Genomic DNA, 26,125 nt, shown 5'->3' on the forward strand with positions numbered 1-26,125 from the left:
CAACACTTAACAGTTTTTTTCAACGGAGTTTCAAACAATCCCAAACGAGGCATAAGGGTCTTATCTAGCGAAACAATTGTCATTTTTGACAATAAAATTAACAAATATACACCTTTAAAGCCCAACTTCTCGTCATGTAGATCCGATCGTGATGCGCCAGCTGACCCCACTACGTCACCGCAATACGTCATGACGTCAAGAGGTCACAGAGGACGAATGCGAAACTCCGCCCCAGTGTTTACAAGCGTCTTGAAAGAGGACCGTTCCTACATTGTTGTATGTCAACTGATACTAATTAATGTCTTTGTGTCAGTTTATTGTTTAAAATGGTCCGCAGATGTGCGTTTTATATATGTAACACGTGACCTCCCTACGTCACTACGCATTTACGTTAGGTCGCTCTGGACCGGATCTAGACGAAAATTTGTGGTTTAAAAGTATATATTTTTTATTTTTCTTGTCAAAAATGACAATCGTTTTGCTAGATAAGACCCTTGTGCCTCGTTTGGGATCATTTATAGACCTTTGAAACTCCGTTGAAAAAAACTGTTAAGTGTTGAGTTAAGTGTTGGATGTTGGGCTCTATTAAAGTCCATTAAAATTAGAAAAATTCTGCAATGTTTTCTTCAAAAAACATAATTTCTTCTCGACTGAACAAAGAAAGACATCAACATTTTGGGTGACATGGTGGTGAGTGGATTGTCTGGATTTTTCTTTTAAGAAAATGGAATATTCCTTTAAGCATTTAGCAGATACATTTATCCAAAGCGACTTGCGTTGCCTTCAGTCTATACATTTCTTTAATTCATATGCATGTTCTTGGGATCAAACCATAGACTGTAAAAAAGATGGACGCCCGTTCGCTCTCTTCCATTGGTGAAAAGTGATGCCGCCTGTGACCTGTATGAATTTGAACACAAAAAAGATATTTGTAATAAAGCAAAAAAAGAGCTCCATGGAGTTGTATAGTAGCAAAAACAAATACCATGGAAGTCAAAGGTGCACCTAAATGGTTGAGGATAAGTAAATGATTCATTTTTGGGTGAACTATCCCTTTAAATGTGAAGCTTTTTGTCATTACGCAACAATAATCTCCTAATCTGATATGAAACTGACATCAGTGTGTTTATTTGCAGGCCAGCAGCTCTGGACAGAAAGCCAGCGGAGCTCAGCACCCTAAGTGATGGATATCAGATCCGAATCTGAGTCACCAGCCTCATCTCCATCACCTTTTCCAAACTCGGTTTAATGCACATTGTGAACTGTATTTTAAACATCAGCTTTTTAAAACAAGGTTTTAAATCAAAGCATGCAATATATTTCTTAGTAATTTTAGAAAGTGAAGTAGTAGTAAGCCAAAACGACATTTCACAGCAACTTCGATTGATATAAAATACAAAACATTTATACCTAAATAATTTTTAACATTTATAAGAGACAACACACAGTAAACGAAATACAGTATATAAGCAAATATAGAAAAGGAGTAAAACTTGCATTGTGCTTGGCAGAGATATAAATCTTGGTCGTGTGATGGTAGATGATTTATAGGCTGGCTGGCTCTTTTGGAGAAAACCCGAAGTTTTTTTGCCAGAGGTGTGAGGACATAATGGATCAAATTATTTGCCTGTACCTGCATTATTACGTGTTTTTATCTGTACACAATCACGACACTCCTGTAAAAAGAATGCAACATGGTTTATTGACAAATCAAACGTACAATGAAAGGCCTTTTTTTAAACATCACAGTTACAGTTTCACAAAAGAGTACAAAACTTTACATTAAGTATTTTTTAATTTGTAAGATTTTGTCTTTGTTTTTAACTGGTTTTTAGCAAGTGCAGTGTGTTATGATTTTCTTTATATTTTTTATTAATTCATTACATGGTCAGAAGATAAGTTACAAAAGCTGTCACTAGGACAGTACTTCTTAAAGGGCCCTAATGGCGCTTTTCCATTGCATGGTGCCCTACGGTTTGGTTCGGGTCAGCTTACTTTTGTGAGCTTTTCCACTGTGTTCAGTACGTAGTACCCAATCCTTTTTTTAGTACCACCTCGATCGGGGTTCCAAGCGACCCGAGCTGATACCAAAACGTGAAAACACTGTAGATCACTGATTGGTCTGAGAGAATCGTCACTACCAGCATCATCGCTATAATGTAAAAAAATGTCTTTACCTTCATGCTAGCTTGCGCTGTCTCGAACAAACATGTTGTCATCTGTGAGTTCCCAAACTCCCTTTTAGTGATGAAAAACATCCACAGGTTGCGAATCAGGAACACTATAACGATTTTTTTCCAGACTTGCAGTTTGTGGCGTCACATTCGCGACACGAACGTTCGCATATATGAATAAATGCAATTAAATGAGGCTCAGCGGAGCGCGTCAACTGACGCCACGGGTGTTCGTACAGAAACTGTCATGTGAGACAGAGGTAGTGATAAACGCAATGTGCAAACATCTATTTGTGGTGGCCAATTTGAATTTTTTGACGCTCTCACTTATGATGTCACAGTAGTAGGCAGCGCAATTATAACGACAGTGTTATTAAGTGTTATTAAACTCGATGGAAAAGCTAACCAAGCCAAAGTGAGGGTGAGTTGACCTGACCTTGACCGTGGGGTGCTATGCGATGGAAAGCGCCATTAGGTACAGCAATGAGGTACCAATATGCACCCTTTAATGGGTACCATACTAGCGACAGCTTTTGTACCTTTATTCTGACATCGTAAGAGGTGTGGTTGTTTTTCTGTTGTATGACATCATGTCAGTATACGCTACACTATTATGTAATTTGCCGTTTACCTTTACATTAATATAAAACATCTGTTTTCTATTGTCACATGTAACAATCAATGCTGTATGAAGAATATGGTCGAAAGACTTGAGACATCAATTGTCATGATTTATTGTGCCACTTTTTTATTTTAAAAGTATACATCTCATATCTCTTGATCAACAGCATATCACTTAATAGTTAAAACATCCCGCCTTGTTTAGTTTAGATGTATGAGAATAAGCTATGCACATGGAGCAGGTCTATGGATCTGTTCACCTTGACAGTACACCTGTCTTTAAAATTGTAGCATTTACATTGATATCAATTCTTTGTAGGTGTTTGAATGATTCCTCTCTGAACGTTACGAAATGGGTGCTGTTGACAGATTGAACTACTACATTATATCTTATTCTGCCTTGTTATTGGTACCAGCTTTCTATCAGAAGCTATTGAACCACACAAGTGCCAGACCGTTAAAGTTGACCTGTAAGACTGAAGGTTTGATATAATGATTAAAGTAATTATTGAATTGGTTTTATACCACAATAAAGTATTTAGACACTTCATGGAAAAGAAGTGTTCGGTTACTTGGCCCTGAAGAACATCACATTCTTACAAATTTGACCATTTATAACTTGCTGTTTGGTATCTAATCAAATGTATGTGAATGCAGACGTTTAAACATTGAAAGGAAAATGCAATGATCTCTCCTTAAAGGTGCTATGGTAAGACATTTAGTCTGTTTTTAAAGAGTTCAATAACAATTTTAGCTTTGGTTATTTTGATATCGAAAGAGCACATTAAACTGATCAAATGTAGCACATAGGTGACCTTCATTCAAGACGATGTACACGTTTTGTTTTAAGCATTACTGCGTAGGTGAAGTTAATATTAATACAGATGCTTTTGTGAAATTGTATGCTCTAATGCAAGCTTGACCTGTCTGAAAACACAATCAATGTTGATGAATTGTACAAATAATTAATGTAAATATATTTTTAAAAGGAGGTGTTTCTTATGAATGTTAATCCTCTGATCAAACTAAGCCTCAGTTTTGTGTTCAGACTGTTTGTATTACAAATGTACCGTTTTAATGACTTAGTGTGACCCTCAATTGTTCTTTCCTAAACCCACAGCTTGTACATAAGTCCTCATTTCTGTAATAAATTTGTTTTTGGGTTACCTGCATTCCCCAACAATCAAATACATCTGTAATCCATTTATTTTGTTCTATAGCCTGTTTTAATAAAAGTCTGTTTTGTATAAATCTGTGCTTGACTGTTCAGTGTGCTTAGCATAGATGTCAAGTATGGGTTATTAAAGCAATAAGCCCCAAGAAGCAGTGGGTTACCAGTGCATTTTATAACAGCTAAGGGGTGTTGTCGGAGTGCCTAAAACCTCCTTAGCTGTTATAAAATGCACTGTAACACCACTGCTTCGCGGGGCTTATTGCTTTTATAAAACGGTTAGTTCATATGCATAGCAGGACTTCATAAAATAAAACACAAATAAGTTGTAATTATATTAGTACAAATATTACTCTTCCGCCAAACAAAGTAGTTTCTCAGAATCAAGTGTGGCTGCAACAGAGCGCAGTTCCCAAGCAACAAAGACGCAGCAAAGACACAATGAATATATGATTAAAGACTGGGGTGCTTATTTTTATAAATCAACATTCATCTAAAATATACATTAACATTTATATCGTGCAACTGTTGAAGTGATGATCAAATATGCGTGGAAGCATGCTTAACGTTAACTCTTTCCCCGTCAGCGTTTTTTTTTTTTACAGTAAGTTGCCACCCAGTTTTAGTTTAATGGCTTCCAGAAAAATGATCTTCATTAAATAAACATAAAATATTTTAAATGAAAGTACAGACGCTCCACTTTAAAAAAAAAACTGTGTTATCCTACCTTCATTTGTTCTCTTATCACCTATCAAATTTTCAACTAAAAGCTGAGAATACATTTTTTTTTGTGAAGAAATTTTATGAGAGATCACATTCAGAGCCATGATCAAAACTAACTGTGTTTTTTGTGTTGAGTGAATGCGTCAGTCAGTGTTTAAGTTGGGTAAGATCGCCACCTAGTGGATAATAGCGAAAATATGAATTTGAGAATTCCTCAGAAAAGCGTTTTCTCTTTCTTGACGAGTTGACTCAACCAGCACCTGTATATATTTTTCTCTTCTTATAAACTCTTAAATATGGGTATTTTTCTTCAAAAATATATTTTTTTAAGCAAAAAGGGATTTTGTTAGAGATCTGATTCAGAATGATTATCAAAACATACACAGAGTTTAAAATTAGTAAGTAACGTTTTGGCTTCAGTTTTTTCATATATTGGGTAAGTATGGTATTGCAGATTAAACTCATCAGGAACACTTTTTTATGCAAATGTTTTCTCTTAAATGACAAGATAACTCGTCAATGGCGGGGAAAGAGTTAAAAATGTTTTTCCCCTCTCGGGTTGCCAAACACATACAAGTTGCCAAACACATACAAGAGAACTTGTGGCTAAAACTGGTACTGCAATCACACAACTGGTGGCCAATACACAAAAGACAACATAAACATCAGTTGAGGGCTGCAACTCCACTTTTTAAATGACAATATCCTGACTGGACCACTGTTGTCAGTGATATAAGTATTTGAAATGAAATTGATTTCTTAATGTCTAGTGACATATCAGGGCCAATTTTATGATTCATTGATATAAATTTCTTACATACTGTTCCTTTAACAATTGAAGGATTTTTTTAAGTTAATACAACTTTCACTTTTTACAGTGTAGTTTTATATGTTGTCAGGTAAAATTTTGCGGGAAAAATGTCACTTGTTTTTTCACATAAAGATAAGTGTGTAAAGTAACCTGCAATCTATGTTTCAAACAGAGATGGCGATAGAGCAAACATTAAAGATTGCAGCTAGACATTTTATTTACTGATTTGAGTGGAGTTGCGTAGATATACATCACCCAAATTTAAATTAAGCATTTTAAACCAACTATCTGACGAGTAACTCATTTTGTATATTCTTTGTTCAACAAAGCTAATATTTACTCGGCTCCTGGTGAGTATTGATATATTGGATCCTGAATACAAGCGAAACGAATCTCAAGCCGTTCTGAGGATCAGAACTGCTAGCGTGTCAGAAGTACTTGTTGTTGTTTACAGTAACACAATTTGTTTTTTCCAAGGGCGCTAACATCTCTATAGTTGCTTCATTTTCATCATCAAATTGTATCCAAAAGATACATTCTTCCAATTGTGAAATCTCAGAAATTTCCACATAGTCTGATTATGTTTTCCGTTGTTCAACGGTTTCACCTCGCACCTCTTCCTGCCAGAAAAACTTCTGCGTTGAGAAAGACTTGTGGAAAACATGTCAGGGTATGTTTACTTTTGGACATTGTAAAATTACCCCCCTTGGCAGCATATAACCACTATGTGGTTAGTGTTGAAATTTATGTACGTTCCTAAACAGTGTCCCGTAACATTGTGATTCGAGCACTTATCCGTAGAAGGTCTTATTGATAGAGGCAAGGGGATTAAACCCACAGTGCTGTTAACATTATTTTGAGTGGTCTGACGTTAACGATTACTCTTTTGAGAGGACATCGTGTATATTCATCCAGTCACATGATCGTATCCTCAGAGCCCAATATGTGTGTGGTCTTAACAACTATGTTCAATTGTCCAAGATAATGATCTTGTTATGTTGAAAACCATCCAGCTGTTTCAAGCTCTAGTTATACGTGAGATATAACAGTTGAATCTTTTTGAAATTAATGCTCAAACTGAGGTAAGTTTGGGGTGGATTAATGCACAAAATACGAAGAATTAATAGCGCCAAAGATACGCTGCAAAAAATAATTTTCAAGAAAAAAATTCTTAGTATTTTTGTCGTTTTTAGTAAAAATATCTAAAAATTCTTAAATTAAGATGCTTTTTCTTGATGACCAAAACGACCCAATAAAATATCAAATTTAAGTGATTTTGTGCATAAAACAAGCAAAAAAACTGCAAAATATACCTTATTAAACATTTTCAAACCGCAATCACATAACACATAGGTCAAAAACATAAAAACAATATTGGTTTGCTAACAACAAAAGTGAGAGGGACTGGGGCACAGCAAGCTGAATCTGAAACAAGCCAATTAGAGCTCAGCCTCAAGTCACATGCTTTTTTTAAGTTATTTTTTTGGCCGTTTTGCCTTTTATTAACAGTGAATGAGGAGAGAGGGGTATGGGATCAGCAAATGACCACGAGGCCGGAATCGAACTCGGGTTGCCGAAAGTGCGAAAGCACCACATGTTGGAGCGCTGCCCACTACACCATCGGCTCCGACAAGTCACATGCTTTTAACAAATACACTGACCTACATACACACTCGTTTGGGAGGCGCCCCAGACACACACACATTCTGGTTTCCATGTTTTGTGGGAACATTCCATAGACGTAATGCATTTTATACCATACAAACTGTATATTCTATTCCCCTTACCTACCCCATTCCCTAACCCCAACCATCACAGAAAACTTTCTCCTACTTCACATTTTCAAAATACATCATTTTGTTTGATTTATAACCTTGTTTCCTCATGGGGATGTCAAAATGTCCCCACAAGGTCACAAAAACACTGGTATTCCTATTGGTCCCCACAACGTGATAATTACCAGGTACACACACACACACACACACACACACACACACACACACACACACACACACACACACACACACACACACACAGAACTCAGTTTTGATTTTTTTAATAAATGATAACATGACTAACAGTGAAATAGTACAACTAAATGATTTTATTTTGTATTAATTTGCACTTTGCATTGCATTGATTTAACTTTTTGGTAACATGTAAAAAGTAGCTCTCCTCTCTGGCCAGCTTTTCCTCCCTGTGCCCCTTATTGACCAGCCGCCACTGGCTGGCAATAAATCTGTATGGAAAAAGATAAATGTTCAGCAACTCTTCTACTTTTCCTTTAAATGTTTCAATTCAAATATTTATAATAATTACTCAAGGTACAAAGTATAATAGACAAACAAGTCATTACCTTAAACCACCCATTGTCCTTCAGCTGGGGCAGTTGGTGAGAGAGTTTTGGGCTTTTTACCCATGAGTTGCAAGTTTGAGTCTCAAGGCCAATGAGTTGTGACTGTGGAGCCTTTCAGCAAGGCACTTCTGAATTAAAATGCTGACAATAAATCTGTAGGGCAAAAAGTTAATTGTTTAGCTTTTTTTCATTATTGTTTTAATAAAAACATATACAGATATTTATAATTATGCAAGAAACAAAGTATAATAAACAAACAAACAACCTGAAAGAAAAAAAAGTGTATAATGGCCCTATTCCACCCACTGGAATCCACATCTGAAATAAAATGCTGACAATAAATCTGTAGGAGAAAAAAGTAAATTGTTTAGCTTTTTTTCATTAAATGTTTCAATAAAAACATCTACAGATATTTATAATTATGCAAAAAACAAAGTATAATATACAAACAAACAAGTTATTACCTGAAAGAAAAAAAAATGTGTATAATGGCCCTCCTCCACCCACTGGAATCCAACTCTGAATTAAAATGCTGACAATAAATCTGTAGGGGAAAAAGTAAATTGTTTAGCTTTTTTTCATTAACTGTTTCAATAAAAAGATGTACAAATATTTATATAAATTATGCAAGAAACAAAGTATAATAAACAAACAAACAAACAAGTATTACCTGAAAGAAAAAAATTTGCATGATGGCCCTCCTCCACCCACTGGAATCCACCTCTGAATTAAAATGCTGACAATAAATCTGTAGGGGAAAAAGTTCATTGTTTAGCTTTTTTCATTAAATGTTTCAATAAAAACATAAAATTTATAATAATTACACAAGAAACAAAGTATAATAAACAAACAAACAAGTTATATTACCTGAAAGAAAAAAATTGTGTAATGGCCCTCCTCCACCCACTGAAATCCACCTCTGAATTAAAATGCTGACAATAAATCTGTAGGGGAAAAAGTTCATTGTTTAGCTTTTTTCATTAAATGTTTCAATAAAAACATAAAATTTATAATAATTACACAAGAAACAAAGTATAATAAACAAACAAACAAGTTATATTACCTGAAAGAAAAAAATTGTGTAATGGCCCTCCTCCACCCACTGAAATCCACCTCTGAATTAAAATGCTGACAATAAATCTGTAGGGGAAAAAGTTCATTGTTTAGCTTTTTTCAATAAATGTTTCAATAAAAACATATACAGATATTTATAATTATGCAAGAAACAAAGTATAATAAACAACAAACAAGTTATTACCTGAAAGAAAAAAATGGTGTAATGGCCCTCCTCCACCCACTGGAATCCACCTCTGAATTAAAATGCTGGCAATAAATCTGTAGGGGAAAAAAGTTCATTGTTTAGCTTTTTTTCAATAAATGTTTCAATAAAAACATATACAAATATTTATAATAATTATGGCAGAAACAAAGTATAATAAACAAACAAACAAGTTATTACCTGAATGAAAAAAAATTGTGTATAATGGCCCTCCTCCACCCACTGGAATCCACCTCTGAATTAAAATGCTGACAATAAATCTGTAGGGGAAAAAGTTCATTGTTTAGCTTTTTATCCATTAAATGTTTCAATAAAAACATATACAGATATTTATAATTATGCAAGAAACAAAGTATAATAAACAAACATACAACCTGAAAGAAAAAAAATGGTGTAATGGCCCTCCTCCACCCACTGGAATCCACCTCTGAATTAAAATGCTGACAATAAATCTGTAGGGGAATAAAGTTCATTGTTTAGCTTTTTTTCATTAAATGTTACTTTCAATAAAAACATTTACAAATATTAATAATAATTACGCAAGAAACAAAGTATAATAAACAAACAAACAAGTTATTACCTGAAAGAAAAAAAATTGTGTATAATGGCCCTCCTCCACCCACTGGAATCCACCTCTGAATTAAAATGCTGACAACAAATCTGTAGGGGAATAAAGTTCATTGTTTAGCTTTTTTTCATTAAATGTTACTTTCAATAAAAACATTTACAAATATTAATAATAATTACGCAAGAAACAAAGTATAATAAACAAACAAACAAGTTATTACCTGAAAGAAAAAAAATTGTGTATAATGGCCCTCCTCCACCCACTGGAATCCACCTCTGAATTAAAATGCTGACAACAAATCTGTAGGGGAATAAAGTTCATTGTTTAGCTTTTTTTCATTAAATGTTACTTTCAATAAAAACATTTACAAATATTAATAATAATTACGCAAGAAACAAAGTATAATAAACAAACAAACAAGTTATTACCTGAAAGAAAAAAAATTGTGTATAATGGCCCTCCTCCACCCACTGGAATCCACCTCTGAATTAAAATGCTGACAATAAATCTGTAGGGGAAAAAGTTCATTGTTAAGCTTTTTTTCATTAAATGTTACTTTCAATAAAACATATACAGATATTGATAATTATGCAAGAAACAAAGTATAATAAACAACAAACAAGTTATTACCTGAAAGAAAAAAAATTGTGTATAATGACCCTCCTCCACCCACTGGAATCCACCTCTGAATTAAAATGCTGACAACAAATCTGTAGGGGAATAAAGTTCATTGTTAAGCTTTTTATCCATTAAATGTTTCTATAAAAACATATACAGATATTTATAATAATTACACAAGAAACAAAGTATAATAAACAACAAACAAGTTATTACCTGAAAGAAAAAAATCTGTGTATAATGGCCCTCCTCCACCCACTGGAATCCACCTCTGAATTAAAATGCTGACAATAAATCTGTAGGGGAAAAAAGTTCATTGTTTAGCTTTTTTCAATAAATGTTTCAATAAAAACATATACAGATATTTATAATTATGCAAGAAACAAAGTATAATAAACAAACAAACAAACAAGTTATTACCTGAAAGAAAAAAATGGTGTATAATGTCCCTCCTCCACCCACTGGAATCCACCTCTGGATTAAAATGCTGACAATAAATCTGTAGGGGAAAAAGTTCATTGTTAAGCTTTTTTTCATTAAATGTTACTTTCAATAAAACATATACAGATATTGATAATTATGCAAGAAACAAAGTATAATAAACAACAAACAAGTTATTACCTGAAAGAAAAAAAATTGTGTATAATGACCCTCCTCCACCCACTGGAATCCACCTCTGAATTAAAATGCTGACAACAAATCTGTAGGGGAATAAAGTTCATTGTTAAGCTTTTTATCCATTAAATGTTTCTATAAAAACATATACAGATATTTATAATAATTACACAAGAAACAAAGTATAATAAACAACAAACAAGTTATTACCTGAAAGAAAAAAATCTGTGTATAATGGCCCTCCTCCACCCACTGGAATCCACCTCTGAATTAAAATGCTGACAATAAATCTGTAGGGGAAAAAAGTTCATTGTTTAGCTTTTTTCAATAAATGTTTCAATAAAAACATATACAGATATTTATAATTATGCAAGAAACAAAGTATAATAAACAAACAAACAAACAAGTTATTACCTGAAAGAAAAAAATGGTGTATAATGTCCCTCCTCCACCCACTGGAATCCACCTCTGGATTAAAATGCTGACAATAAATCTGTAGGACAATAAAGTTCATTGTTAAGCTTTTTTTCATTAAATGTTACTTTCAATAAAACATATACAGATATTGATAATTATGCAAGAAACAAAGTATAATATGCAAACATACAAGTTATTACCTGAAAGAAAAAAAATTGTGTATAATGGCCCTCCTCCACCCACTGGAATCCACCTCTGAATTAAAATGCTGGCAATAAATCTGTAGGGGAAAAAAGTTCATTGTTTAGCTTTTTTCATTACACGTTTCAATAAAAACATATACAAATATGAATAATAATTACGCAAGAAACAAAGTAAAATAAACAAACAAACAAGTTATTACCTGAAAGAAAAAAATTGTGTATAATGGCCCTCCTCCACCCACTGGAATCCACCTCTGAATTAAAATGCTGACAATAAATCTGTAGGGGAATAAAGTTCATTGTTAAGCTTTTTTTCATTAAATGTTTCTTTCAATAAAACATATACAGATATTGATAATTATGCAAGAAACAAAGTATAATAAAAAAAAAAACAAGTTATTACCTGAAAGAAAAAAAATTGTGTATAATGTCCCTCCTCCACCCACTGGAATCCAACTCTGAATTAAAATGCTGACAATAAATCTGTAGGGGAATAAAGTTCATTGTTAAGCTTTTTATCCATTAAATGTTTCTATAAAAACATATACAGATATTTATAATAATTACACAAGAAACAAAGTATAATAAACAACAAACAAGTTATTACCTGAAAGAAAAAAATCTGTGTATAATGGCCCTCCTCCACCCACTGAAATCCACCTCTGAATTAAAATGCTGACAATAAATCTGTAGGGGAAAAAGTTCATTGTTAAGCTTTTTTTCATTAAATGTTTCTTTCAATAAAACATATACAGATATTGATAATTATGCAAGAAACAAAGTATAATAAAAAAAAAAACAAGTTATTACCTGAAAGAAAAAAAATTGTGTATAATGTCCCTCCTCCACCCACTGGAATCCAACTCTGAATTAAAATGCTGACAATAAATCTGTAGGGGAATAAAGTTCATTGTTAAGCTTTTTATCCATTAAATGTTTCTATAAAAACATATACAGATATTTATAATAATTACACAAGAAACAAAGTATAATAAACAACAAACAAGTTATTACCTGAAAGAAAAAAATCTGTGTATAATGGCCCTCCTCCACCCACTGAAATCCACCTCTGAATTAAAATGCTGACAATAAATCTGTAGGGGAAAAAGTTCATTGTTAAGCTTTTTTTCATTAAATGTTACTTTCAATAAAACATATACAGATATTGATAATTATGCAAGAAACAAAGTATAATAAACAGGGGCGCCCGCTAGCAATTTTGGGCCCTATGAAAGAATAGGGGGTCAGGCCCCCACCATACCCATTTCGCACCAAACATACGACCCAACATACTGTAGCTATTCAAAATCTTTGTCTGTATTTTAATAATACAGAACTATTTACTTTGCTATTGTTATGACCACAATTATCAGTATTTATAGACACCTACAATGTCTGCAGCTAAGATAATTTATTGTGCAATGTAAATTTAATAGAAAAATACAGTACATTAATCGAATATTCAGAGAAAATGCAATGTTCTTAAAGATTAAAGATAAATGTGACCATGCCTGTGAAAACCCAGCTGAAGTATTTATTTGTGATTTACTGTTTCCCACATAAATTCATCCTACATAATGTAAAGAACATTTTGTGAAAATATAAACTTGATATCTTTAATATTGACTGAGTCATGTCATGTCGGCGATTGAAATCATAGTGAAATTAATTCTTGAAATTAAACTGTGATGCTTTTTATTTCACAATAAGATTTGAGACTTTAGTCTGATTTTCACATGCCGTCTCAGTGACATACTTGAGCTGTTACACACACAACATTGTAACATTTAAAAATGGCGAACAACAACAATGCATCTTTTCTATACCTTATGCCTCAAATAAGACTGGGTCAAAAATGCTTGACCAACCTGTATTATAATTATTAGCATTATTTATAAGGTAAAGAACAAGTTTCACACAACAGCAGCTTCAGTAAAGCAAAAATAACGACAGATCATTAAAACTGTGAATTTAAGAAAACAGCTATACTGCTATTAAATGATTCTTCAGACTGTTTTTTAATCAACGGGACTCTAAAATGAAATGAATGACAACTATAGCAGATTACAACATAGATTTCCATTGATTTCTTAAACCTGTTGCAAGGTGAGAAGCTTTAATATACATAACTGGACTAGTTTAGCCTTCGTTGCATTTCAGTTTTATCACAATCAACTCGATTCACGACTGCATAAAAATCCTTCTTTGGCATATTGCGTTGCAAAACATTGAAGTGTGTAACCGATCGCATTTCTAGTTTATGTTAATTAGCTTATACGGGCTACGTTAATTAAAACAGCTTATAAGGGCTGACTTCGCGTTAGAATCATAACATAAAACATGGAACGTAAGTAAATCACCTTGTGTTTTTTTTAAACTGAGGTGAACAGAGCGAAGACTTTACAGTGGAAAGAAAACTGCATTGTATTGCTCCATTGTCACATTGTGTAAACTGCATTTATAGTAAGGATGCGCACATATGCAGATATCATAGCAAATAGCAGTAAATACACACACCTTGCTCTCTTGTGAAGTTCACGCGCACTGTGAGACCGTGGATTGAAGGCGGCGCTAACACGCAGGGTAAAGACGGGGCGGAGCTAAGAGGGCTCAGCTCAAGGGGGTTGCGTTTGCGGCACAGTCATTGGCTGGGGCCCTCAAAAGTTCATGGGCCCTTAGAATCGTCCTAACTTTTCCCCCCTTTACGGCGCCCCTGATAATAAACAACAAACTAGTTATTACCTGAAAGAAAAAAAATTGTGTATAATGGCCCTCCTCCACCCACTGGAATCCACCTCTGAATTAAAATGCTGACAATAAATCTGTAGGGGAAAAAATATCATTGTTTAGCTTATTTTCATTACATTTTTCAATAAAAAAATATACAGATATGTATAATTATGCAAGAAACAAAGTTAAACCCTTTATAGGGGACTCATTGAAATCTTTGGAAATTCTAATTTTTAACCTCAGAAAGCTAATGGGGGATGTTACAGGACATTCTTTAAAAAAAATGTAACAATATTTTTCACCTTTGGCTGAGAGAAAACTACACGACTCTACTACTTCAAATGAAGGCAGGGGGAGAGCACTTTTAATGTGTGCAGAAGTGACTAAATATGGTTACTTGCCCCATAAAGGGATAATATACAAACAAACAAGTTATTTACCTGAAAGAAAAAAAATTGTGTATAATGGCCCTCCTCCACCCACTGGAATCCACCTCTGAATTAAAATGCTGACAATAAATCTGTAGGGGAAAAAGTTCATTTTTTAGCTTGTTTTCATTAAATGTTTCAATAAAAACATATACAAATATTTATATAAATTATGCAAGAAAGAAAGTTTAATAAACAAACAAACAAACAAACAAGTTATTAACTGAAAGAAAAAAATCTGTGTATAATGGCCCTCCTCCACCCACTGCAATCCACCTCTGAATTAAAATGCTGACAATAAATCTGTAGGGGAATAAAGTTCATTGTTCAGCTTTTTATCCATTACATGTTTCTATAAAAACATATACAGATATTTATAATAATTACACAAGAAACAAAGTATAATAAACAACAAACAAGTTATTACCTGAAAGAAAAAAAAATGTGTATAATGGCCCTCCTCCACCCACTGGAATCCACCTCTGAATTAAAATGCTGGCAATAAATCTATAGGGGAATAAAGTTCATTGTTAAGCTTTTTTTCATTAAATGTTACTTTCAATAAAAACATATACAAATATTTATAATAATTATGCAAGAAACAAAGAATAATAAACAAACAAACAAACAAGTTATATTACCTGAAAGAAAAAAATGTGTATAATGGCCCTCCTCCACCCACTGGAATCCACCTCTGAATTAAAATGCTGACAATAAATCTGTAGGGGAAAAGTTCATTGTTTAGCTTTTTTTCATTAAATGTTACTTTCAATAAAAACATTTACAAATATTTATAATAATTACGCAAGAAACAAAGTATAATAAACAAACAAACAAATTATTACCTGAAAGAAAAAAAATTGTGTATAATGTCCCTCCTCCACCCACTGGAATCCACCTCTGAATTAAAATGCTGACAATAAATCTGTAGGGGAAAAAAGTTCATTGTTAAGCTTTTTATCCATTAAATGTTTCTATAAAAACATATACAGATATTTATATAAATTATGCAAGAAAGAAAGTTTAATAAACAAACAAACAAACAAACAAGTTATTAACTGAAAGAAAAAAATCTGTGTATAATGGCCCTCCTCCACCCACTGCAATCCACCTCTGAATTAAAATGCTGACAATAAATCTGTAGGGGAATAAAGTTCATTGTTCAGCTTTTTATCCATTACATGTTTCTATAAAAACATATACAGATATTTATAATAATTACGCAAGAAACAAAGTATAATAAACAAACAAACAAATTATTACCTGAAAGAAAAAAAATTGTGTATAATGTCCCTCCTCCACCCACTGGAATCCACCTCTGAATTAAAATGCTGACAATAAATCTGTAGGGGAAAAAAGTTCATTGTTAAGCTTTTTATCCATTAAATGTTTCTATAAAAACATATACAGATATTTATATAAATTATGCAAGAAAGAAAGTTTAATAAACAAACAAACAAACAAACAAGTTATTAACTGAAAGAAAAAAATCTGTGTATAATGGCCCTCCTCCACCCACTGCAATCCACCTCTGAATTAAAATGCTGACAATAAATCTGTAGGGGAATAAAGTTCATTGTTCAGCTTTTTATCCATTACATGTTTCTATAAAAACATATACAGATATTTATAATAATTACGCAAGAAACAAAGTATAATAAACAAACAAACAAATTATTACCTGAAAGAAAAAAAATTGTGTATAATGTCCCTCCTCCACCCACTGGAATCCACCTCTGAATTAAAATGCTGACAATAAATCTGTAGGGGAAAAAAGTTCATTGTTAAGCTTTTTATCCATTAAATGTTTCTATAAAAACATATACAGATATTTATATAAATTATGCAAGAAAGAAAGTATAATAAACAAACAAACAAACAAACAAACAAACAAGTTATTAACTGAAAGAAAAAAATCTGTGTATAATGGCCCTCCTCCACCCACTGCAATCTATGGAGAGCCGGATGTGACTAAATTATAAATAAATAAATACATAAATAAATATACGAGGAAATGTAAAAAAACAAAAATACAGAAATAAATACATAAATATATATACAAGGAAATGTAAAAAAACAAAAATAAATAAGTATTTATACCTGTATTTCTGCATTTATGTGTGGTTTTATTTTTGTCCACATTTATTTATTTATTTATTTATTTATTTGTGCATTTGTTTGTTTTCACTTTTGTTTATTTTCACATTTGTTTATGTATATATGTATTTATGTCTACATTTATTTATTTTTACATTTATTTATTTATATATTTATTTATTTCCACATTTATTTATTCCTACATTTATTTATTTATTCATTTGTTCGTCTGTATGCTAATGAGGGGGGCGTGTTTCACCTCAGACTTAGCAATCGATCTCTGAGTGGCAGTGCTGAAGCTTTGAGGCCACAGTGACACCTGCTGGTCTGACCAAGCGAACGAAGTTACACAGGGAGTGAATGACTTACAGATGGGCCAAAACCTGGTCACGTTTTCAATAATTTTTTATCACCATAACTGTTTGTATGTAGGGTCACTACACAGGGCATACGGGTACATACTGTACTCATGACATGGCCGTAAACCGCCATCCGTTCGTGATTTCTAAAATGTCCTGGCACAAATCAACATCAAATGCACGTCATCAACAGATCCGACGACAGACCCCCGGAAGCGGACACCCGAACATGGAAGCGCGCGAAACCACGCACCACCAATCACACTCAATGTAAATGCGCTGGGCGGGGGCCGACCAGAGCCCGAGGCCCGCCCACAAGCAGCCCAGAACGCGGAGAGAAACCAGCGCACGCAAGCATACTGATCAATGCCTCGTTTAAAATGCGGTAGCAAAAGACTTTACATTGGCGTTTGCTAATTTTGCAATGCACAACATGTGACAGTTCGAATCACACGTCATCAAGTGGAATCAGCTGTTCGGGATTAAATCTAACAAAGGGTGATCGCGCAAACGCAGCGAGACACGCATCTAACGCCATGCAGGTGATCCAAAATCAAATCATGGCGAGGTAACGCGTGACTGCAGCGGCTCATGTCCTTTCATTTCAAACCCTCAGATTTTGAGTTCACAGATTTTTTTAAATGAAACGTCCAAAAGATAACGTTGACAGCGACAGAAACAAGCCTTTCTATTGCGGTTATATTTCTCCATATAAATGGATTTTAAAGTTTTAAACCACATATGCATCACCATATATATATAGCTTATGTCAAGACACAAAGCCATCCCGCGGCACACACTACAATACATAGCCCCTCTTCGCAACGCCAATGCATAGGAAACCCCGGTCGGAAAAAAACAACAAAACCATCACAGAAATTCCCAATGGTCCCCATCAAAACACCAATAGAAATCATTAGCTTTTACCATCATGTTTTGGAACATATTCCATTAGGATTCAATGGCCCCACCAACAGAACCCAACACACACCAGCACAGACCAAGAGAGACCCACAGAGACCACCAGAGCCTCCAACAGACCAACAAAACTCCCACCAAAACCAACAAATCCAATAGAATTTCTGTGATGGTCTATTGTTTTTTGGCAGGGAGTGCAATTGTAACATGGCATGGGATTAATGCTTTAATTATAATAACATTTAAAATACAGAAATGATGAAATCAATGGTACGTTTAATGTAAACTAAAACAGCCAGAAGGTGGCGGCAAGTCGCTGTCTCAACGAGTAAGTTCGATCAGTTCAGCCGATTCATTTGAATTCTGATTCGGTCGGTGGCACCGCCACATGTTGCTTGCGGGCTGCGTTGGTGGTTGTTGGGCTGTAGGTTGTTGTCAAGTATGTTGTTGTCTGGAGGTAACGTATTCTTCCAAAACAAAGTCACTGCAACCAATCTCACCAAATATGACACATACCAAATTTGGTATATAATTAAAACCTCTCATAAAACGTTCACAACACAATTCTATATGTTTTATTACTAATTGGAGCATTGAGATCTCTAGACGACAGCAATAACCTTATTTTTGACAAAAGGACTTTTTTGTTTTGCCTGTGGATTTTAATTAGCCCATCCCCAAGCACATTCCAACCCATTTTGCCAGCACTGGTTATATGTGGGCTTAGCCCCAAATAAGGGCGTGTGATTAATATATAATGAATACTATAACTGGATCTTATACTAACCTTATTGCAGTATTCAACTGTATTAAAAATATTGGTATACCATCTGTGTTCATTTATTTTTATGTACAAGGCTCCCTTTGTTGTATTCTGTGCAGGTGTGCATGACTGTGTGAACATAAAAGGACCAAACATTATATATGTTCGTGCAGTCATGCACATTTGCGCAGAGTGTGGTGGAGGGAGCCTTGTGCATAGGAGTGGATGAGCGCAGATGGTATACCAATATTTTTAATATTTTTTGTCGGGAGTGGGGTTGTTGCTGTCGTCTGGAGATCTCAGTGCTCCAATTAGTAATAAAACATATAGAATTGTGTTGTGAACGTTTTATGAGAGGTTTTAATTATACACCAAATTTGGCATGTGTCACACCTGGTGAGATTGGTTGCAGTGACTTTGCCCCGGAAGAATATGTTATCTCCAGACAACAACACATCCGACAACAACCCACAGCCCAACAACCACCAATGCAGCCCGCAAGCAACATGTGGTGGCGTCACCGACTGAATCAGAATTCAAATGAATCGGCTGAATCGATCGAACCCACCCGCCGAGACAGCGACTTGCCGCCACCTTCTGGCTGTTTTAGTTTACATTAAACGTACCATTGATTTCATCATTTCTGTATTTTAAATGTTATTATAATTAAAGCATTAATCTCATGTTATGTTATAATTGCACTCCCTGCTAAAAAACAATAGACCATAACAGAAATTCTATTGGATTTATTGGTTTTAATGGGAATTTTATTGGTCTATTGGAAACTCTAATGGTCTCTATGGGTCTCTCTTGGTCTGTACTGGTATGTGTTGGGTTCTATTGGTGGGGCCATTAAATCCTAATGGAATATGTTCCAAAACATGATGGTAAAAGCTAATGATTTCTGTTGGTATTTTGGTGAAGCCCATTGGGAATTTCTGTGGTGGTTTTGTTGTTTTTTTCCGACCGGGGTTTCCTATGCATTAGCATTGCGAAAAAGGGCTATGTATTATAGTATATGCCACGAGATAGCTTTATGTCTTGACATAAGCTATATATATATGGTGATGCATATGTGGTTTAAAACTTTAAAATCCATTTATATGGAGAAATATAACCGCAATAGAAAGGCTTGTTTCTGTCGCTGTCAACGTTATCTTTTGGACGTTTCATTTAAAAAAATCTGTGAACTCAAAATCTGAGGGTTTGAAATGAAAGGACATGAGCCGCTGCAGTCACGCGTTACCTCGCCATGATTTGATTTTGGATCACCTGCATGGCGTTAGATGCGTGTCTCGCTGCGTTTGCGCGATCACCCTTTGTTAGATTTAATCCCGAACAGCTGATTCCACTTGATGACGTGTGATTCGAACTGTCACATGTTGTGCATTGCAAAATTAGCAAACGCCAATGTAAAGTCTTTTGCTACCGCATTTTAAACGAGGCATTGATCAGTATGCTTGCATGCGCTGGTTTCTCTCCGCGTTCTGGGCTGCTTGTAGACGAGCCTCAAGCTCTGATCAGCCCCCACCCAGCGCATTTACATTAAATGTGATTAATAGTGCATAATTTCACGCGCTTCCATGTTCAGGTGTCCACTTCCAAGGGTCTGTCATCAGATCTATTGATGACGTGCATTTGATATTGATTTGTGCCAAGACATTTTAGAAATCACGAACGGATGGCGGTTTACGGCCATGTCATGAGTACAGTATGTACCCGTATGCCCTGTGTAGTGACCCTACATACAAACAGTTATGGTGATAAAAAATTATTTAAAACGTGACAAGGTTTTGGCCCATCTGTAAGTCATTCACTCCCTGTGTAACTTCGTTCGCTTGGTCAGACCAGCAGGTGTCACTGTGGCCTCAAAGCTTCAGCACTGCCACTCAGAGATCGATTGCTAAGTCTGAGGTGAAACACGCCCCCCTCATTAGCATACAGACGAACAAATGAATAAATAAATAAATGTAGGAATAAATAAATGTGGAAATAAATAAATATATAAATAAATAAATGTAAAAATAAATAAATGTAGACATAAATACATATATACATAAATAAATGTGAAAATAAATAAAAGTGAAAATAAATAAATGCATAAATAAATAAATAAATATATAAATAAATGTGGACAAAAATAAAATTATACATAAATGCAGAAATACAGGTATAAATACTTATTTATTTTTGTTTTTTTACATTTCCTTGTATATATATTTATGTATTTATTTCTGTATTTTTGTTTTTTTACATTTCCTCGTATATTTATTTATGTATTTATTTATTTATAATTTAGTCACATCCGGCTCTCCATACAATCCACCTCTGAATTAAAATGCTGACAATAAATCTGTAGGGGAATAAAGTTCATTGTTCAGCTTTTTATCCATTACATGTTTCTATAAAAACATATACAGATATTTATAATAATTACACAAGAAACAAAGTATAATAAACAACAAACAAGTTATTACCTGAAAGAAAAAAAAATGTGTATAATGGCCCTCCTCCACCCACTGGAATCCACCTCTGAATTAAAATGCTGACAATAAATCTGTAGGGGAATAAAGTTCATTGTTCAGCTTTTTATCCATTACATGTTTCTTTAAAAACATATACAGATATTTATAATAATTACACAAGAAACAAAGTATAATAAACAACAAACAAGTTATTACCTGAAAGAAAAAAAAATGTGTATAATGGCCCTCCTCCACCCACTGGAATCCACCTCTGAATTAAAATGCTGGCAATAAATCTGTAGGGGAAAAAAGTTCATTGTTAAGCTTTTTTTCATTAAATGTTACTTTCAATAAAAACATATACAAATATTTATAATAATTATGCAAGAAACAAAGTATAATAAACAAACAAACAAACAAGTTATATTACCTGAAAGAAAAAAATGTGTATAATGGCCCTCCTCCACCCACTGGAATCCACCTCTGAATTAAAATGCTGACAATAAATCTGTAGGGGAAAAAGTTAATTGTTTAGCTTTTTTCATTACACGTTTCAATAAAAACATATACAAATATTAATAATAATTACGCAAGAAACAAAGTATAATAAACAAACAAACAAGTTATTACCTGAAAGAAAAAAAATTGTGTATAATGGCCCTCCTCCACCCACTGGAATCCACCTCTGAATTAAAATGCTGACAATAAATCTGTAGGGGAAAAAAGTTCATTGTTAAGCTTTTTTTCATTAAATGTTACTTTCAATAAAACATATACAGATATTGATAATTATGCAAGAAACAAAGTATAATAAACAAACAAACAAGTTATTACCTGAAAGAAAAAAAATTGTGTATAATGGCCCTCCTCCACCCACTGGAATCCACCTCTGAATTAAAATGCTGACAATAAATCTGTAGGGGAAAAAGTTCATTGTTTAGCTTTTTTCAAAAAATGTTTTAATAAAAACATATACAAATATTTATTATAATTATGCCAGAAACAAAGTATAATAAACAAACAAACAAGTTATTACCTGAAAGAAAAAAAATTGTGTATAATGACCCTCCTCCACCCACTGGAATCCACCTCTGAATTAAAATTCTGACAATAAATCTGTAGGGGAAAAAAGTTCATTGTTTAGCTTTTTTCATTACACGTTTCAATAAAAACATATACAAATATTAATAATAATTACGCAAGAAACAAAGTATAATAAACAAACAAGTTATTACCTGAAAGGAAAAAAAAATGTGTATAATGGCCCTCCTCCACCCACTGGAATCCAACTCTGAATTAAAATGCTGACAATAAATCTGTAGGGGAAAAAGTTAATTGTTTAGCTTTTTTTCATTAACTGTTTCAATAAAAACATGTACAAATATTTATATAAATTATGCAAGAAACAAAGTATAATAAACAAACAAACAAACAAGTATTACCTGAAAGAAAAAAATTTGCATGATGGCCCTCCTCCACCCACTGGAATCCACCTCTGAATTAAAATGCTGACAATAAATCTGTAGGGGAAAAAGTTCATTGTTTAGCTTTTTTCAATAAATGTTTCAATAAAAACATATACAGATATTTATAATTATGCAAGAAACAAAGTATAATAAACAACAAACAAGTTATTACCTGAAAGAAAAAAATGGTGTATAATGACCCTCCTCCACCCACTGGAATCCACCTCTGAATTAAAATGCTGGCAATAAATCTGTAGGGGAAAAAGTTCATTGTTTAGCTTTTTTCATTAAATGTTTCAATAAAAACATAAAATTTATAATAATTACACAAGAAACAAAGTATAATAAACAACAAACAAGTTATATTACCTGAAAGAAAAAAATTGTGTATAATGGCCCTCCTCCACCCACTGGAATCCACCTCTGAATTAAAATGCTGGCAATAAATCTGTAGGGGAAAAAGTTCATTGTTTAGCTTTTTTTCAATAAATGTTTCAATAAAAACATATACAAATATTTATAATAATTATGGCAGAAACAAAGTATAATAAACAAACAAACAAGTTATTACCTGAAAGAAAAAAATGGTGTATAATGACCCTCCTCCACCCACTGGAATCCACCTCTGAATTAAAATGCTGACAATAAATCTGTTGGGGAAAAAGTTCATTGTTTAGCTTTTTTTCATTAACTGTTTCAATAAAAACATATACAGATATTTATAATTATGCAAGAAACAAAGTATAATAAACAACAAACAAGTTATTACCTGAAAGAAAAAAATGGTGTATAATGACCCTGCTCCACCCACTGGAATCCACCTCTGAATTAAAATGCTGGCAATAAATCTGTAGGGGAAAAAAGTTCATTGTTTAGCTTTTTTTCAATAAATGTTTCAATAAAAACATATACAAATATTTATAATAATTATGGCAGAAACAAAGTATAATAAACAAACAAACAAGTTATTACCTGAATGAAAAAAATTTTTGTATAATGGCCCTCCTCCACCCACTGGAATCCACCTCTGAATTAAAATGCTGACAATAAATCTGTAGGACAATAAAGTTCATTGTTAAGCTTTTTTTCATTAAATGTTACTTTCAATAAAACATATACAGATATTGATAATTATGCAAGAAACAAAGTATAATATGCAAACATACAAGTTATTACCTGAAAGAAAAAAAATTGTGTATAATGGCCCTCCTCCACCCACTGGAATCCACCTCTGAATTAAAATGCTGACAATAAATCTGTAGGGGAATAAAGTTCATTGTTAAGCTTTTTATCCATTAAATGTTTCTATAAAAACATATACAGATATTTATAATAATTACACAAGAAACAAAGTATAATAAACAACAAACAAGTTATTACCTGAAAGAAAAAAATCTGTGTATAATGGCCCTCCTCCACCCACTGGAATCCACCTCTGAATTAAAATGCTGACAATAAATCTGTAGGGGAAAAAAGTTCATTGTTAAGCTTTTTTTCATTAAATGTTACTTTCAATAAAACATATACAGATATTGATAATTATGCAAGAAACAAAGTATAATAAACAACAAACAAGTTATTACCTGAAAGAAAAAAAAAATTGTGTATAATGGCCCTCCTCCACCCACTGGAATCCACCTCTGAATTAAAATGCTGACAATAAATCTGTAGGGGAAAAAATATCATTGTTTAGCTTATTTTCATTAAATGTTTCTATAAAAACATATACAGATATTTATAATAATTACACAAGAAACAAAGTATAATAAACAACAAACAAGTTATTACCTGAAAGAAAAAAATCTGTGTATAATGGCCCTCCTCCACCCACTGGAATCCACCTCTGAATTAAAATGCTGACAATAAATCTGTAGGGGAAAAAAGTTCATTGTTAAGCTTTTTTTCATTAAATGTTACTTTCAATAAAACATATACAGATATTGATAATTATGCAAGAAACAAAGTATAATAAACAACAAACAAGTTATTACCTGAAAGAAAAAAAAATTGTGTATAATGGCCCTCCTCCACCCACTGGAATCCACCTCTGAATTAAAATGCTGGCAATAAATCTGTAGGGGAAAAAGTTCATTGTTTAGCTTTTTTCATTAAATGTTTCAATAAAAACATAAAATTTATAATAATTACACAAGAAACAAAGTATAATAAACAAACAAACAAGTTATATTACCTGAAAGAAAAAAATTGTGTATAATGGCCCTCCTCCACCCACTGGAATCCACCTCTGAATTAAAATGCTGACAATAAATCTGTAGGGGAAAAAGTTCATTGTTTAGCTTTTTTCAATAAATGTTTCAATAAAAACATATACAGATATTTATAATTATGCAAGAAACAAAGTATAATAAACAACAAACAAGTTATTACCTGAAAGAAAAAAATGGTGTATAATGACCCTCCTCCACCCACTGGAATCCACCTCTGAATTAAAATGCTGGCAATAAATCTGTAGGGGAAAAAAGTTCATTGTTTAGCTTTTTTTCAATAAATGTTTCAATAAAAACATATACAAATATTTATAATAATTATGGCAGAAACAAAGTATAATAAACAAACAAACAAGGCTGCGTTTCCCGACAACGTTGTCTCTTAGCGCGCTACGAAGACTCTTAAGTTAAACCTTAACTACAGGTTTACCTTTTCTAGGCGTGTTTCCCGAACTGTACCTTAGCGGGTTTCTTAAGGTATTCCTTCTTACGTAAGACGTTACCAGGTGCTGTCCATGGTGATGGTGCTGAATAGGTTGATATCGATTGCTCGACAATCAATTATTCACTTTATGTAATAGGTTTCGCTGTGTTATGAGATAGCGGTGTTGTTGATTAAATAAACATTTCAGAAATAGTTCAAGTTACATTTATTAGGAATATCTTGTAAAAAATATTTCAAATTGCAAACAACTAAATTCAACCTTTTATTTTATATCAAACCCGTGCAAAACCTGCAAATCATTTTCAAACGTATCATGCATAAACTGCTCCAATGCATCCATTATTCCTTCACTTTAAAGGATAATTTATATTAGGGGTTCCCAATAAATGCGTTGCACAGGGGAATAAGGTGGGTCGCGCAAGTCACCTGGCTTGGCTGTGCATTACACTTAAAATATATACAGTAAAAACAAATTGTTGTTCATCAATTCACGCGTTTATTGTGCTTGGACAATGGATGCGCAAGCAGCGCGTTTACAATGCGGATAACGCTTAATGGACGCATTTCTGGAGCTGCGCCTGTCTGTTTTTACCTTAAACATAACATAAAAATATATATTATATGATATATAAATATATATTATGATTGCTTTACATTTTAGCTTTGATTA

General features: G+C 33.3%; 1 protein-coding gene and 1 long non-coding RNA gene across 2 annotated transcripts in view; one reads left to right on the forward strand and one right to left on the reverse strand.

The window, feature by feature from the left end:
• Positions 1-4,046, forward strand: part of vash2 (vasohibin 2) — a 32,553-nt gene extending 28,507 nt beyond the window's left edge. The window contains exon 7 of the mRNA XM_055186153.2: positions 1,137-4,046. Coding sequence (XP_055042128.1) covers positions 1,137-1,206 — 70 coding nt within the window. The 3' untranslated portion in view covers positions 1,207-4,046. The remainder of the gene's footprint in view (positions 1-1,136) is intronic.
• A 7,100-nt stretch (positions 4,047-11,146) lies between these two features.
• On the reverse strand, positions 11,147-24,868 carry LOC141350342 (uncharacterized). The gene is made up of 3 exons (XR_012358449.1): positions 24,774-24,868; positions 14,074-14,298; positions 11,147-11,226 (listed from the first exon to the last, which is right to left on the reverse strand). It is a non-coding gene; the product is annotated as an uncharacterized lncRNA (long non-coding RNA).
• Between the last annotated feature and the right edge of the window lie 1,257 nt (positions 24,869-26,125).

The sequence above is a fragment of the Misgurnus anguillicaudatus genome, chromosome 18, assembly GCF_027580225.2.
Source record: "Misgurnus anguillicaudatus chromosome 18, ASM2758022v2, whole genome shotgun sequence".
Lineage (NCBI taxonomy): Eukaryota > Metazoa > Chordata > Actinopteri > Cypriniformes > Cobitidae > Misgurnus > Misgurnus anguillicaudatus.